Consider the following 17471-nt stretch of genomic DNA (forward strand, 5'->3'; position numbering starts at 1 on the left):
CATGCTCTTTAACCATGAAGTTTCTGGGACTCCGGGAGAGGGAGCCATTCATTCTGCGTTACCATCTCCATGTTGTTCCTGCTTTATGGGGAAGCTGCTGGGATCTACGCTGTGGTGCTTGTGGAAGGCCTGTGACCAGCTAGAAAAGGCCAGCTAAAATACAGGTTCTGTCTACTCTGTGACGCTTCCCATCCTGCACTGGTTCCTAGTTCTCCAGGCTGACCCCAGGAACTGTTTGTTAATGTCCAGGAAAGTGAAAGTGAAGTCGCTCAGTCATGTACGACTCTTTGCGACCCCATGGACTGTAGCCCACCAGGCTCCTCCGTCCATGGGATTCTCCAGGCAAGAGTACTGGAGTGGGTTGCCATTTCCTTCTCCAGGGGATCTTCCCCACCCAGGGATTGAAACCGAGTTTCCTGCATTGTAGGCAGACACTTTACTGCCTGAGCCACCAGGGTAGTCCAGTGTCCAGGAGCTGGGGGCCAAACCAGAAAGGTCACAAAAAAAGGATGAGAGACTGGGCCTGGGCAGAGTTCTCCTAGGTTTCCCAGTGGCTCAGAGGTAAAGAATCCACCTGCCAATGCAGGAGACCTAGGTTCGACCCCTGGGTTGGTTAGATCCCCTGAGAAAGAAATGGGAACCCACTCCAGTATTCTTGCCTGGGAAATCCCATGGACAGCGGAGCCTGTCGGTCTAAAGTCCATGGATCACAAAAGAGTTGGACACTACTGTGTGACTAAACAACAGCAACAACAGAGTTCTTCTATGACACATGGATTCTTTTTAGCTCTTTTTCCTTCTTTGTTTTTTCCAGTCCTCCCTTCTATCTCAGTCCCCTTGTGTGTGATGCTTCTCCTGGCTCCACTGTTCACACTGCTATCACTGAAGTGTTAGGAGAGGTTATTCCACTGAAGGACAGAGAGGAGTGGGATGCTGCATTTTGAGGGTGGGTGAGGGAGGCAGGGACGACTACCCAGTCATTGAGCTTGTAGAAACAGAACCCTCAAGTTTGGAAATGTTGGCATCCTAAAGATTTTAATTTAACCTGACTTTTTAGTTAGAGAAGAAGAAAATGATTTATTATTCAAATAATCATGGAGGATTTTTCTGTATCAGAGATGTCTAAGACAGCTGCTCCCATATAATAGACTATCACAGAAACTAGTAAAATATTTGCTGTTTTGCAAAAAAAAAATGTGTGGGGAAGTCATATGCTATGGAACCTCCTGGATTCCTGATGATTTTTTTTATTTCAAACTGTTTTGGAAGTTATTTTCACATTTGCTCTTAGGTTAAATTTCAGAGGTTCCTAAAATGCAATGGCCAAATTCTTGATTTACCAGTTTAATTTGGGAGACTACAAATTATTTAACAAACACTTATGTAAAAATTCCATGTGCCAGGCACTATCCTAAGCACTTTATAATTATTACTCATTTGTTAGTCAAATACTAATTCAGGTTTGCTGATCAGTGATTGAATTTCCTATACAAAGGGCATACATTGACCCAAACAAACTAAAAAAGCACCACCAAAACCTCCCCCAAAACCTGTATGTATTTTTCTTTTCTCAGTTGCCTGGGCAAAGTAGTGGCCTTTGGGTTTTGGATTTGACCAGTGGTAAGAAATTGATTTCCCTTGCAAAGGATTTCTTCTCCTTAATCCTTCACTCATGCGGCAAGTCTTTTGAAAATGAGCTATGTTGGGTCTATGCCAGGCACACTAGGGAGTTAGAAAAACACAGAATCCACCTAAATTGGCATAAATGAACCAAAGAGAGTTAGTGTTGGCTAAAATATCAAATCTAGGTTCTGTCCTAGAACCTAGGACATTGTCCTAGAACTTAGGTATTGAAAGTCCCTTCAGTACCACAAATTTTAAAGTGAGGATCCACATAGAAAATCACAAATGTCTAACAGCAACAAATCATTGAAAAAATGACTGAGACATTTTCTTCCTGCTAATCCTTATATCCCTAGACAGAGTATTAAAAAGCAGAGACAACATTTTGCCAACAAAGGTCTGTATAGTCAAAGCTATGGTTTTTCCACTAGTCATGTGCAGATGTGAGAATTGTACCATAAAGAAGACCAAGCGCTAAAGAATTGATGCTTTCAAACTGTGGTGCTGGAGAAGACTCTTGAGAGTTCCCTGGACAGCAAGGAGGTCAAATCAGTTAATCCTAAAGGAAATAAACCCTGAATATTCATTGGAAGGAGTGATATTGAAGCTGAAACTCTAATACTTTGACCACCTGATGCGAAGAAGCCAACTTACTAGAAAAGACCCTGATGCTGGGAAAGATTAAGGGCAGGAGGAGAAGGGGGCAAAAGAGGATGAGATGATTGGATGGTATCACTGACTCAATGGACATAAGTTTGAGCAAATTCTGGGAGACAGTGAAAGACAGGGATGCCTGGTGTGCTGCAGTTCATGGGGTCACCATTCAAAGAAGCGCTAACTGTCCACAGAAGAACAAAGTCATTTCATCTTTGCCTCTGTTGATAGTTCTCTTTGGGTCACATGCATTTTGCTTAAATAGATGGCTTTGCTGTTTTTGAGGAAACAGCTGTTAAGTTAAATTTCCCCTTCATAAGCCCATTTTTATAATGCCCATCCGTTTTTCTTCACAGGGTGACAGTATTGGTTCTGGAATTAAAAACAAAAACAGAATTGTTTTCAGGGTTGACATTGCTTCTCCTTACCGCTGTTGGAGGGAACTGCAGGGCGCCCTTTCCTGTAGTGTGGCATCATCAGATCACACAGAGCATGTGTCTTCACCTCTGCTCACACGATTTGGGGGCAGGAAATGAAAATGATTTAAACCTGGGAATTTTAGTATTATGCCCACCAGCCATTTTCCATAAAAATTCAACACATCTTTAAGCTCTTGAAATACTCTTTCTTGATCTCTTCAACTTGAGGTGGCACCCCCTCATTCTGAGTTCCTTTGGCACCTGTGGGCACTAGACTTTTTTTTTTTTTTGAGAACTTTCATTTCCCTAATTATACTGGCAACACCAAGATCCCTTTAGAAAGAGAGGAGTAGTCTCCTGACAAAGCAAGAAATGTTTCCTCCCAGCCAAGGAGTCTTATTTGACATGATGTAGTCCCTGTCTCGGAGAAGGCAATGGCACCCCACTCCAGTACTCTTGCCTGGAAAATCCCATGGACGGAGGGGCCTGGTAGGCTACAGTCCATGGGGTTGCTAAAAGTCCGACACGACTGAGTGACTTCACTTTCACTTTTCACTTTTATGCATTGGAGAAGGAAATGGCAACCCACTCCAGTGTTGTTGCCTGGAGAATCCCAGGGACGGGGAGCCTGGTGGGCTGCCGTCTATGGGGTCGCACAGAGTCGGACACGACTGAAGCGACTTAGCAGCAGCAGCAGCAGCAGCAGCAGTCCCTGTCTAAAGGGTCCTTTTATTTATTTATTTATTTAATTTTTTTGATCTGGTTGTGCTGCACAGCATGTGGGATCTTAGTTCCCCAACCAGGGATCCAACCCACATCCCCTGCATTGGAATTATGGACTCTTAAACACTGGACCACCAGAGAAGTCCCTCTAGACATTTATTTATACAGATGCCAACCTTCTCAGTGAATGCCTTGTGTGAGCACAGGGCAGAAACTGATGGGCATTTGTGCTTGGCTATTCTCATGTAAGCAGAGAATCTATTGCACAGAGTAAGCATCCAATAATGATGACATCACTGGTGTATTGTCACTGGGAGGCCTTGGGATAATGTCTACCATTATCTCTCCTGGGTCCCAGCAGAGCCAAGCAGAGCACTGGAGCTGTGATGTGTGCATTTGAGTCCTAGAGTTTAATTTCGAATCTCATGTTCTTGTAAGGTGCTTTCTACATATTATTGCTGAGGCAAGGTTAGAATAAGCCTAGGCTTGTTTTGGTGTTACTGGGATAAGGAAGGAGAGTATTAATATTCTGAAAGTCTTTTGGGAACAGTATTTGGGGATCCAGGTGTCAACTCCTCTGTTGGACACTGTTTTTCAATACAGTAATCATGAAGTTGTAGCAGATATTAAGGCACCACCGGTCAGTTTAAATAGAGTGTATGGCACCTATGTATTTATGCTCCAAGCATTTCGTAGGACTTTTCTGCCATTATGAACAGCCTGGTGATTTCTCTCTTTCCTTCCTTTCGTTCGTAAGGTTTGCCTCATTCCAAAATCTGCGCATGGGACCAATCCTGCAAGTGCCCACATGGCAGGCATGAGGATTCAGCCTGTGGAGGTGGATAAATACGGAAACATCGATGCAGCTCACCTCAAGGCTATGGTACTCAACTTCCGCTTACCAGATGGGGGAGGTCTGGGTTGGAAAGAAGTGGCAAGGATCAGGGATGGTTTAGGTCAACGTTATCTTCTTTTGCATCCTCATTAAAAGACTGCAGTTCCTTCTCCAAATGGGTCTAGGGAAAATGGCATAAAATCAGAAAACCTAGCCATCTCTATAAGAAAAATAAAAGCAAGAGTCACATTTTTGGTCCAGAGTAAAAGTGACCATAGTTTCTTTCACCTCTTCCTTCTTTAACAAGGAGAAGGTCCTTTAAACTGAAATTCCGTCCTCTAATATGTGCATGTGTAAGAAACTGAATGAATTATTCATGGTGGTAGTAAGACTAGTCCTTGCAGAATCTGCCTGCTTCTTCCTGCCCAATCTTCCTCTCCTTCCCCCGTGAACAAACCTATGATCCTGGAAGTCATAGGTATTCTCAATCTTTGTGTTGGGGATTAAAACAGAAATGTAGATTTTGCAGATGTTTGTGATGGTCCCAGCCATTACTTGCTGAATTTCAGGCAACATTCCATCCTCCTTCCTGCAACACCAACCCCCACTCCCAAACTCCCAACCTCCCAACCTTCAGGAAGATGTTGCCTAGCAACCGTATCTGCTTTCCACTGGTGGACTGTAGGCTGCATCTTAAGAGGAAAGGAAATCACTTGAATGGCAATGTGATTTTGTTGGGGTTATTAGGCATGGAGACTGAGAAGTTCATGTAGCAACCTTCAAAAGGAAGATAAAAACAAGCATTTTTTAATCTCTCACATCCACCTCCCCACCTCCCATTGCCCCATAAAGTTTTTACCAATAAATATTCTGGGTCAAAAGTGTAATTATTAAGTCTCTCCAATATAGGATATGATTTAAAATTTTTGTTTGTTTGTTTTGTTTTCACGTGGGCCTCTTCTCTGACTTGCTGGTCAAAAAAATAGGAACATGTCTTTCATATATGCTTGCCTTCTGTCAAAAGAAAAATGATGTTTGTTTGTTTTTTAAATCGGAGCAGAACATTCCTAGTGGGAATTCTAATTTCAATAGAATGGGAGGGAAAGTGGATAGGATGGATTTGGCAAGATGAGCATAGCAAGATGAACTATGAGAATTGACTTGTCTGGAACCAGAGAAAATCTGAAATAATTATTGAGATGATTTGAACCAAAGGAAAACCACTTTAGAGAATTCAGCCCAAAATATCCAGAAATCTTCTGAACAGTTTTTTGGTCTTGACCATGGAGACTTAGTCTAAAGGAATCTTGTTATTTCTTTAGAATGATTTATAAAGGCAGAAATGGCTATGGACCTTCTATTAGTGTCTTCCTACATTGAGACAGTTTGAGAAACGAAAAGACCAAGACTTCATCTTTCTTAATCCTTTTAAAAAATGAGGAATTGGTTAAGAAAGAAACATTTCCTCTCGTTAGCTCCCTCTGCCACTTTTCTGTCTCAGGTGGATAAACACAAGGAGAACTTGGCAGCAATCATGATTACATACCCATCCACCAATGGAGTGTTTGAAGAAAACATTGGAGACGTGTGTGACCTGATCCACCTACACGGAGGCCAGGTCTACCTGGATGGGGCCAACATGAATGCTCAGGTGGGCAATGTGAGAAAATGGTTATGAAAAAAAAAAATTGTTTTGTCTTCTTGACAGTTGTCTTAAAACATGACACTGAATTCAGAACAGAGACTGACTTTCTATATTGCCAAATCAAAGTATGTACTATAATTTCACTGAGATTGCAGATCCTGGTGCAGTGGTAAAGAATATCTACCTGCCACTGCAGGAGACACGAGAGACATGGGTTCGATCCCTGGGTTGGGAAGATCCCTTGGAGTAGGAAATGGCAACCCACTCTAGTATTCTTGCCTGGAAAATTTCATGGACAGGGTGGCCTGGTAGACTACAGTCCATGGGTTCGCAAAGAGTCAGACATGACTGAGTGACTGTGCTCATGCACGGGTACGTGCACACGTGCACACACACACATACACACACTCCTCCCAAGGAGGTCATGAAGTCACAGGGGATGCTGAGGACAAAGTAAAAAGGTTGAAGGGAAGCAGGGAGTGAGCTGAATTTTCTTAGCTTATTGCAGGGGAGGGGCGGGGGGTGACCCCTCTTCCTGAGGGAATTAACACCCAAGGTTTGGCCCCTGGTGGATACTGAACTCCCGTGACCTTGGACTAGCTTCAGTTTCATCAGCGTAAAACAGCTGCACATCTCTGGCTCTGAAGGGCTGATCCTGACTACTTACTGGGCTGTGTGTGTGTAGGGGGTGGTCTGTGTGACGTTTTGCTGCTGTTGTTCAGTCGAGCAGTTGTTTCTGACTCTGCTACCCCATGGACGGCAGCATGCCAGGCCTCTCTGTCACTCAGTATCTCCTGAAGTTTTCTCAAGTTCGTGTCCATTGCATCGGTGATACCATCCAGCCATCTCATCCTCTGATGCCCTCTCTCCTTCTGCCCTCAATCTTTCCCAGCATCAGTGACTTTTCCAATGAGTCGGCTGTTAGCATCAGATGACCAAAATACTGGAGTTTCAGCTTCAGCATCAGTCCTTCCAACAAGTATTCAGTGTTGATTTCCCTTAAGATTGATTGGTTCGATCTCCTTGCTGTCTGAGGGACTCTCAGGGGTCTTCTCCAGCACCACAGTTCGAAGGCATCAGTTCTTTAACACTTCGCCTTCTTTACAGTCTGTGTGACACGTGCCTTTAAGGGAATGCTTTAGGGAGACTTTGGAGGGCAGGGACTCATCATCTTTTAAAGAGTCATATCAACTCCCTCTCCTTTTTTTTTTTTAAAACCATTTCAGACTCTTTTCACTAAAATTTTTTTTTAATTTGTTTTGTTTTCAGCCCCAGTGAGGGGCATGTGTGGTCTAACCCCAACCAGGGATTGAACCAGTGCCCCTTGCATTGGAATTATGGAGTCTTAACCACAGTCCGTGGGGTCGCTAGAGTCGGACACGACTGAGCGACTTCACTTTCACTTTTCACTTTCATGCATTGGAGAAGGAAATGGCAACCCACTCCAGTGTTCTTGCCTGGAGAATCCCAGAGACGGGGGAGCCTGGTGGGCTGCTGTCTACGGGGTCGCACAGAGTCGGACACAACTGAAGCGACTTAGCAGCAGCAGCAGCAACCACTGGACTGCTAGGGAAGTCCCAATTTCAGACTCTTTTTGTTTTTCTTTGCTTCTATCTGATCTCTTTTGAGCAGTCCAGGGATTGTCTATTGATTCAATAGCATAAATGAGTCTTGTAGTTTTTATCACATCCACAATTAGCTCAAATGCCAAAGTGGCAGGAACACCTGTTGAATGTTGTGGCTGGTACCAGGATGGTCTCAGGAAAACTGTCAGGCTCCCTCCCTCTCTCTCAGCTCAGTATTCTCTCAGATAGCCTTCCAGCCCTCTATATCCACGTGTCCTAAGGGGCCCTTCAGTAAAGTGCATGATATCCAAAGCTGGGGTACTAGACATGCTGGGGTGAAATTGCCTGTTTCAATAGCAGGGAAAGCCTATACTTCCCCTCCCCTTTCTTGGGGGTGGATAATTAGGAGTTGATGGTATATTCAGATCATACTTTAAAATCTAAATGGTCAATTGCTGTTTCCATAGAAACTGCAGGGCATGCTGCCTGTGGAATATCGGGTTTGAGCTGCCATCTAAGGACGTTTCTGTGCACATCTCCTGCCTCTCCTCTCAGGAGAGCAGGATGGCTGTCTCTCCAGAGCACCCTTTCAGCTCTTGACTTTTGCTTTTGGTTCTTTCCCTTTGTGACAGGTGGGACTCTGTCGTCCCGGAGACTTTGGGTCTGATGTCTCACACCTTAATCTTCACAAGACCTTCTGCATTCCCCATGGAGGTGGCGGCCCTGGCATGGGGCCCATCGGAGTGTGAGTTCTGGGCCCTGGTTTTGGGATGGCTTTGAAGACTGAGAGTTGGCCCCACACTCTGTTCTTCTCATCGAGGACTTCAGGTGTCAGGATACCTTCACATGTAGTGTGCCTTTAGGGGCTGGGTGATGAGCAGTGAATGGGGTGCTTTCAAGGAGCTTTCAAGGGGAAGCAAACAGATTTTATTAACCACAGTGTGTATGGCCACACTCAGCTCCTAGTCATGTATAGACAGAGCAGGTTTATTAACAGAGAAATGAATAGTAAGCTTTACTGGAGCATTATGAGTAAGAACTGGTATATTAGCACCTAGAAGGGTCTCTTGGACTTTAATTTAGACTTCCAAGCAGCTTTGTTTTTAAAATCAGCTTATGGTTACATCTGAGGATCTATCATATAACATGTTACATCTGAGGATCTATCATATAACATGGTGGCTAAAATTGATAACACTATTGTATAATTAAAATTTGCTAAAGGAGTAGAACTCAAATGTCCCCCTGCCAAAAAGAAATTGGATGTAATATTTTGGACACTTTACAGCCTGAATTCTTATTACATCTGAGATAAGTAGGAAGGAAACAAACCTTATTACTAGAAATAATTGGATGAAGTCAGAATAAGACTAAAGCAATATCTCGGAGCAGTTGGTAACTTTTTAAACTGAAATCAAATCATCTCATGGAAATGATGCTGAGCAACCATTTCCTGAGCATCTTCCTTTTTCCCAAAATGTGCGGAAGGGGCCAGTCTTCAGGGATATGGAGAGCCTGGCCCCCCTTGGGTTTTTCTTCTTTCCTTTTTGATTCCTGTTTTCTGTAGTAGGCAGCAGGGTCGCAGTGGCTCAGCTGTGGGGGAGATGGGGCAACTGATGTTCACAGGCTGGCCTGTGATTGTCACCCTATGGGGCATCTCAGCAGCATCCTTCTATATCCCTTAGATGCCTTGGGAAAGAGTGTGGGGCCAGGGCAGGGACGGAGAGGGTGTGAGGGGCTGGGATGTCCCCACATCCTCATGAGCCCATAGCTCTGCATGATGTTCCAGGCTGCCTGTCTCTCCCCAGCTCTCCACCATGGTACTTGTTTGAGCTGCTAGGATGCTGATGGCTGGTGAGCCATGCCTCCAGCAGAGGAGAAAGGAAGGGAGACTTCCTGAACATCTGCCCCTTAGCAGGTGCCGGGTACCTTCCATGTCAGAGTTCCTTTGCTAGGAATAGAGCTTCCTGAGAGGGCCCAGGACCTGCCTGTTTGGTTAGACCAGATCTTTTTAACATCTTCTAAATTTGTATTAAAAAATATATATACAGGAAGAAGCATCTTGTTCCTTTTCTGCCTAATCATCCCATCATTTCGCTAAAACCAAGTGAAGATGCCCAGGCTTTGGGGACCGTCAGCGCAGCCCCGTGGGGCTCCAGTTGCATCTTGCCCATTTCATGGGCTTATATTAAGGTGAGGCCTGCTAATGCATGTTAGATGGTTTGGGGGAGTGATGTATGGATGGGGACCTGAGACTGCAGATTCCTTCGTAACTTAAAAATGAAGAAATCCATGATCGAGATGTGGTTCAGTGAAAATTGCTGACAACTTGAGTGGAAGAAACCATCCTAAAGAGATCAGCTAAAATTCATTTTATCTTTTCTTCATCAGGCTGTTTTCCTTTGGGTTCTCACAGTGGGTTTAACACCAGAGAAACTGACATGCCAGATATATTTTTCCAGACAGAGCTAATTACCATGAGTCATATGGATGTGCTGGCCACGTCATTTGGTTTCCTGTAGGATTTGTACAGCCCCTCACAAGCGAAAAACAGTGCATATACTAATTATTACACTTGGTTGAGATCCTGGGATAAATTTTAGGAATACATCTCATTTCGCTTTATATTTCTTGGGAGCCTGGAGGGTAAGATGAAAATAGCAGAAATTCACTTATGTAGAGGTTTTCCCGAAGCTCTTTGCCCTTTAGGGCCTGTGGAACTATATTCTCGAAGGTAATTAGACTTTGTCATAGAACGGGCTTCCTTCTTTTGTGTTTTTCAAAAACAACAACAAAAACAAACAAACAAAAAACCCAAAACACATTAGGGTCAGAGTTTATTTTATACAGTTCGTATTCAAACTAGCCTGCCCACCTCCTGAGCTGACTAGATCGCACACTGGATAGGAACACTTCTTCAGCCGGTAATTAGAGCAGTCTTCCCCAGCTGGTTCCCCTCCTGAGAGAAAGCGAGGATCTGGTGAAATAAACCCAAACTCAGCTATGCACATCTTGCCGGATGACTCTCTGGGCTGGTTGTTATTCTTGAACAGTGTGGCATTTATGATTCTTAATGAAAACTTTCTGGGAAGCTGGGACAACAATTCTGTACCCCAGAGACTAAAACCTGCGTTTTCAAATCATACTCGAGTTGTTTTGCAAATAGCAACAAGAACAATCATCATAAAGGTCTGCTTCTTTGCAAACAGAATCTTAATTCCCAGCTTCCTTTTGGTCTCTGTGAACCTGAGTCATTTGTTATGGAATGTTATTTGGGTTAGAGATGATTTTCCACATATAGAAAATAAATGCCCTAGGACTGGTTTGGCTGTGTGCCAGATACACCAGACAGACTCAGTTTAAGAATGAAATAAATATGGTAGGGTTTCAGCCACCCCTCCTACCTTGGGCTCTTTCTTTTTTCAGGCTGTTGTTACTTATTACCGAGACTCTAGAATTATCGTCTTCTCTCCTTTATACAGTTCTTCTCATATACTCCCTACCGAACTGCTAGATTTCTGCTAAGACTGTCCATCCTCTCCTGGCTTCCCTTGGCCTCTACCACTGGATGTCCCAGCCCACACAAAATCTTTAGGAGGTTCTCCCCAAAATGCACTTTCCCAGGCCCCATTCCAGAGAGAATCAATTCAGTATAGGCAGGGTGGAACTGGGGCCATAAAGTTGCTCAGACTCTGATGCACAGGTCCAGAGGCAGAAGCCAAGTCCAGGTCTTTCCCAGCAAGGATTTGAAGCTTGTGTGAGTGGTCACAGCCCACCTGGCTCTCCAGCAATGCCCAGGCTGCAGCCATGGGCCTTCCTTCCACACCTTTGTTTCTGCTATTCTCACCTAGAGTGTCTTCCCCTTTCTCTTTGTCTGTCCAAATTCTACCCATTTTCAAGTTTCTACTCAAGTTCTAATTCTCACTCTGGAAACCCTTCTTTGGCCAACCTGGCCGAGCGTGTCCTCTCCAAGGACTTTGGTATCCCTGCACTGTTATTTCATTTGTTTTACATCATTTGTGTGTTAACATACATCAAGCCTTATCATCTGAGGTGTTCTGGGAAGAAAGTAGGCAGGACAAATTGGTACAGTCTTGGTTTTAAACTCTTTGCTGGTGATGCTATCCCCATAAAATCATAGGGACTTATGAACCACCAGAAAAGGATAAGATTGAGAACCTTTCAGTTGTTAAACATAGAAGCCTGAACTATGGACACGTGAAAGACAAACCATACAAAATGGATTCAGAGGGGATTTTGGCCAAGAGCCCTCAAGATCCTGGCAATTATCAAGGCATCTCAAATTCACAATGAACAACCAAACAGAAACTCCTCAAATACAGTTCTTTTTCTTGGGTAAATAAGGCGATAGTCAGCAGTCAGTTTTTCCCTGTTCTAAGCTTTCTAACTACAATAAAAAACATAAAATTACTGTTCAAAGAGGGAAACCAGAAGTTATTTTAGGCTTAGAGAAGACTGAGAGATGTCTTAGGATATTTCACTCCCCTGCAGTCCAGAGAGTGGTGGGGAGCTGATTTCCTTTCATCTGGGGATGTCTTTGGTTAGTGTCCATTGGATCTCTGTGTTCCGTGATTGATGAGTATTTTTTCCTCTATTGCAGATGATGGGAGGCAAGGGCCTTAAACAGGCCACAGAGATTGCTATTTTGAATGCAAACTACATGGCCAAGCGATTAGAAAAGCACTACAGAGTCCTTTTCCGGGGTGCGAGAGGCAAGTATGAACTTCAGCCTATATTCACTTTGGCTTTTTTTCTTGGCCAAACCAAGTTTGACCTAGTGGATGTGACTTGCAGAAGTGGGTGGGAAACTTCTGTTTCTCAGCATATACCAGAGTAAAGCCTTGAGGTACTGGAAATAACTTCCATCTAGTAAACAGCTTAGGGATATTGGTGGGGCTCTGCCATGCACTTAGTCTCAGGACAACTCACAACAAGGACCACACCATAGAGAGACATATACGTAAATCCCATGAGCTTCTTACCTGCCCCTTGGCCATGAGGATGAGTGGAATAATTCTAGTTGGGAGAGCCTTCTGAGAGGAGCCTTTTGAGATAAGCCTTGAAAGGAAGCACAGCAGAACCCCAGTAAACAGAGATGCAGGAGCAAGCTAGAGAGAAGGGAGTTGTCTGAGTCTTGGGTGGGTTGAAGGATGGGGTAGGAGGAGAGGGAGCAGACTATAAGGCGGGAGAGGTAGCATGGGCCTTGAGGGTCTTGGAAGGCTCTGGATTCCACCCTTGGGCCAGAAAGGTTTCTGAGCAGGGGAATGACAGGATTAAGAGGATGTTAACATCATCAAGACAGTGGCAGAGGATGAGCATGCTGTTAGAAGTAGAATCAGAGGACTTATGTACTAGTTAGTTGAGAGTGAAAACCTTTTAGAGAAGCCTCTATAGCTTATCATTGGAGAAGGAAATGGCAACCCACTCCAGTGTTCTTGCCTGGAGAATCCCAGGGACAGAGGAGCCTAGTGGGCTGCCGTCTATGGGGTCACACAGAGTCGGACACAACTGAAGCGACTTAGCAGCAGCAGCAGCTATAGCTTATCATAGGGCGTCCCTGGTGGCTCAGAGGTTAAAGTGTCTGCCTGCAATGTGGGAGACCTGGGTTCAATCCCTGGGTCAGGAAGATCCCCTGGAGAAGGAAATGGCAACTCACTCTAGTATTCTTGCCTGGAGAATCCCATGGACGGAGGAGCCTGGTGGGCTACAGTCCACTGGGTTGCAAAGAGTCAGACACAACTGAGTGACTTCACTTTCACTTTCTTTAGCTTATCATGGAGGGAGGGAGACAGGGATGGAGGGACTAGGTCTCCCTGGAAGTGACGGGAGGGGCTGGCGCAGGTGGACTTGCAGAGGTGTGGCCCTGGGCACAGAGTCTGAGAGCAGACTTTTCTTTGGTGAGACCCAAGGAAACCATATTGAGAAACCAGAGCGAAACCTCTCAAGCAGATGGCTGCACGGAACAGGTGCAGGAAAAGCAGCACCTGGTGAGGGGGCACCTGCACTGAGGCAGCGTCAGGCTCCCCACGTCCCACCCCCGGCGTTTCCCTGGCACCCATCCTTCCTGCCTCTGCTCTGGCCACACCTCCTCCCTGAGGCTGCCCTTTCCTTTCCTGGTGGCGAGAACTACTCCTCTTGGCTCTTTCCACCACAAGGAGTCTCCCACTCACTCATCGTCGGCTCGCTCCTGCAGACCTTAAGCTCCTGCAGGGGGAGGCTGTGGCTGCCTCAGTCCTTGGCGTCACACAGCACACACAGTCAGCACACGTGGGTGGTCCTGCGTGACATGGAGGCACAGCTGAAGAGCAGGTGGCTGGCCTCTCAAGTCTTAAAAAGAACCCATGCCTTTCACAGTAGGAAGCCTTCTGTCACCTTTGAAAGCAGTTAGGGCCAGCAGCAAGGCAAGGGCCAGCTGGAAAGGGGCTGAGACATGGACTGAGGTCAGGAGAAGGCAGACACTTTCATGGTTTGGGGGCTTTAGTGTGAAGGGGGCAGGAGCTGCTGCAATAGGATGCAGCTTCATTATTTTTAAATAAGAGAATAAGGTGATTTCAAGCTGCCAGGGGAAAGGCTGTGAAGAGGTGAGAGTGAAGCTACTGTAGAGGGAATAATAGGAGAGGCATCAAGTCACCCTGGAGGTGGTAGGAGGGGTTGCCCTGAGAGTCAGGCGGGCAGGACCTGACAGTGGGTGTGCATCGGAGAGCAGGGACCGCTGTATGTTGAGCCTGGGGCAGAGAGGGCAGCGAGCAGTCAGTAACCAGTGTTCAGTCCCAGGGCCACAGCAGCAAGGCCCTGCTTGTCTCTTGGCCTGTGTGCATCTCCATCTGTGATCTTTAATTTAAAGACCAATCTTGCTTTGTGAATATGTATCCACAAGGGTGGTTCCAGAGTTTGAAAATAGAAAAGAACTAAATAATCAGCTCTGGTTAGCAATTCTCCCCAGAGAGGAGAAAAGAACGTTGTGGGCAATATGTCTCTAAGCAACACAATGAAATGCTTCTGAAGTGGGTATTAAAGAAGCTACAAGAGCTACTAATTAATTCAAATATAGCTCCTGTGCTGTGAGATGCATCCTGCTTCTGTATTGGCCTTCAGGATAGCAGCAGTCTTGGTTTTGTCTGGCTGTATAAGTCATGTGCATGTGCTCAACATGGAAAATTTGGACAAAGAAGTTTGAGGAAGAAAATGGAAATGACCCATGGTTTCATCAAGCAGACATAACGGCTTAATATTTTGTTGTATTTCTTCCCACCGTACTTTCAGACAATTGAGCTTGTATCTTGTTTTTTTAAACTTCATTTTATATCATGATCATTTCCCTTGTCATTAAATGTCCTTTGAAAGTGGCCATATCCATTCTATGGTATGTATCATGTGTCAGATTCTATGGGGTTCCCTCAGCACCACCACATTATTTTTAACAACGCTGCAATGAATATCTTTTACTTAGTTTTTCTTTTTAACACCCCTGATTATCTACATAAGTTAGAGTTGTAGAAGATAAATTATCTCAGGATATGAATGCATTTACGCACTTGACACGTTTGACCTTGCCTGCCCCCAGATCCTTAATTCAAACTTACATCACACTAGCAGCCTGTGAGTGACCATGGCCCCAGGGCCCAGTGAACACCAAGTGCCAGGCTGGGAACACAGGCCAAGCCCAAAAAGTTTTTGCCAATGTGATGCATGGAAATAATCTTTTTGCTTTAATTTACAAGGTATAGGGTACTTTTTCCCTAGTTGTTAAATTATTTTTTATTTAATATGTCCTTGGGATTAAGTTTGACAAATTCATCAAGAAAGGATTCACGTACCATGCACATCACCCACTGAACTTCAGTGGTTTTAGTGTGTTCACAGAGTTGTGGGATGCAAACCTGAGTTCCTTGGAGCGAGAATGAATGTGGTGTGGACCGCACGGGGGGAGATGGTACTCGAGGAGAGGAGAGTGAGCAAGCTAGTACCGATCAGGCGCCTGCCGTGTGCTTGGCAGCGAGCAACTGCTTTAGGCAGAGGCTGTCCCAGGAGGCTTGTAACACAAAAAGATGGATGAAATTTCCATTTGTTTTGACATTTTATCCCAGAATGAAATAATGAATTGTATTTCTCATCCCAAGCAGAAATATATTGGTGATTACAGACTTTATTACCCAATCCCAAAGTTCATGAAACAAAACTTGTCTCGTGTTTGGTCTGGTAAACACATTCATTACACAATCAGAGGTTTGGTATTTTAGGGCCTAAAAAAGAATGATCACTGTACCTCCAGATGGCCCAAAATAGAAATGTCCTTAATAAACACTTTGTATTCCAGAGTGTCTAATGGCGATATTAGAAGACCGTTACTCATCTTAATCATATTTACCAGCTCTAAATAAGACTGGAATTATGGACGACTGTGAGGTAGTAATTTTAGTGAACTACAGGCCTTCCTCCCCCACCCATTTTTTTTTTTTGCAGAGCGGTAAGACTTGGCGAATCTTAGCTCTCCAACCAGGGGTAGAATCCATGCCCCCTGCAGTGGTAGCATGGAGTCTTAACCATGGGACTACCAGGGAAGTTCTCAGGCTTCCCTTTATGAGCCATTTCTTTGAGAGATTTGAAAATACCAGCCTAACTTGTTGACGCTTAGGGTTTTGTGAAGCAAGGAATTTATAGGCAAGAATTAGGATGGGGAGCAGCGGTAGTATTTATTGTGCAAGGATGAGGAAAGGAATTGACTCAGGTAAACAGAGGCATTTTGAAAGGAGGAATTGAAGATGTTTACAAGTGTCTGCTTATGTGGGAGGCTAGGCTCACTGTCTGGTCTAAACAGAGTTCTTGTCAGGAACAGACCATTTTGTTAGTGTCCCAGTGTTTTCTTTATGTTTCAACTTCTTAAGTGCTTATCCCTTTCTGATCTTAGACAAATCTTAACTCTTAACAAGGAAATTCTTGTCCTTGAGGAGTTTTCCTGGTGGCCTTTATAGGCTGGTGGACATGGGCTTCAGAGGCTGCACCCTTGCATGGGTGGGAGGGTACACTTCCCTGGCTGGGAAGTGACCTCCTGAGGCTAGGGGCCCCACCCACCTGACCTCATTCCCAGGAAAACTGGCCTCTTGATGCTGTTTGTTGTGGTCCCTGGATTGCAACTGAAAAGCATGACTGAATGTCGATTGCCCACCCAAGCTTTCTAATTAGCTAGTGAGTTCCATTTATTTCTAGGCACTCACTCTGAGGATGCAGGAAAAGTAAGTTCCAGTTTTGGGAAGTCTTATCTTTCTGTAGCACTTTCCCAGGTCATCCTCAGCCTTGTAAGATAATTCATGAGGGGTTGGGAGAGGGATGTTCCAAGCGTAGAGCCAAGCCACTTCTATTTTGCTTTTCTATCATCTCCTACTCCCATCCCTGGCTTCTTTCCTTGCTCCGTTGACTTGTTATCTTTTCAGACTCTCAGTTATAGTCATGGTTAGGCCCCGAGGAAACACCTACTCACTGAAAATTAAAACTTGCACTAATCAGTTTATACAATTTCTACTTCAGATTCCTCTGACTCACCGTATGCCATAGAAGATTTGTATATCTTTTCTCCCTAAAAACTGCAAACAAAGATGATCATCTAGGGGTCTGCTGCTGCTAAGTCGCTTCAGTCGTGTCCAACTCTGCTACCCCATAGACGGCAGCCCACCAGGCCCCGCTGTCCCTGGGATTCTCCAGGCAAGAACACTGGAGTGGGTTGCCATTTACTCCTCCAATGCATGAAAGTGAAAAGTGAACGTGAAGTCGCTCAGTCGTGTCCGACTCTTAGCGACCCCATGGACTGCAGCCTACCAGGCTCCTCCGTCCATGGGATTTTCCAGGCTGGCCCCCAACAGACATGAAGTTTAAATGTCACCCCTTTTCAGGCTCAAGTAGAGACAGACAGAAGAGAGAGACGCTGAAATCCCACTAACAGTTTCCATTTGAACATATTAGAATATGGATTTAGAAAATAACATCTGAAC

At 44.8% G+C, this 17471-nt stretch overlaps 1 protein-coding gene across 2 annotated transcripts in view; it reads left to right on the top strand.

The window, feature by feature from the left end:
- Positions 1-17471, top strand: part of GLDC (glycine decarboxylase) — an 88121-nt gene that overhangs the window by 62863 nt on the left and 7787 nt on the right. For both annotated transcript variants that reach the window (XM_070794572.1, XM_019965969.2), the window contains 5 exons: positions 4177-4302; positions 5756-5905; positions 8097-8209; positions 9516-9657; positions 12086-12197. In XM_070794572.1, the coding sequence (XP_070650673.1) occupies positions 4177-4302; positions 5756-5905; positions 8097-8209; positions 9516-9657; positions 12086-12197 (643 nt within the window). The remainder of the gene's footprint in view (positions 1-4176; positions 4303-5755; positions 5906-8096; positions 8210-9515; positions 9658-12085; positions 12198-17471) is intronic.

The sequence above is a fragment of the Bos indicus genome, chromosome 8, assembly GCF_029378745.1.
Source record: "Bos indicus isolate NIAB-ARS_2022 breed Sahiwal x Tharparkar chromosome 8, NIAB-ARS_B.indTharparkar_mat_pri_1.0, whole genome shotgun sequence".
NCBI classification, from domain to species: Eukaryota; Metazoa; Chordata; class Mammalia; order Artiodactyla; family Bovidae; genus Bos; species Bos indicus.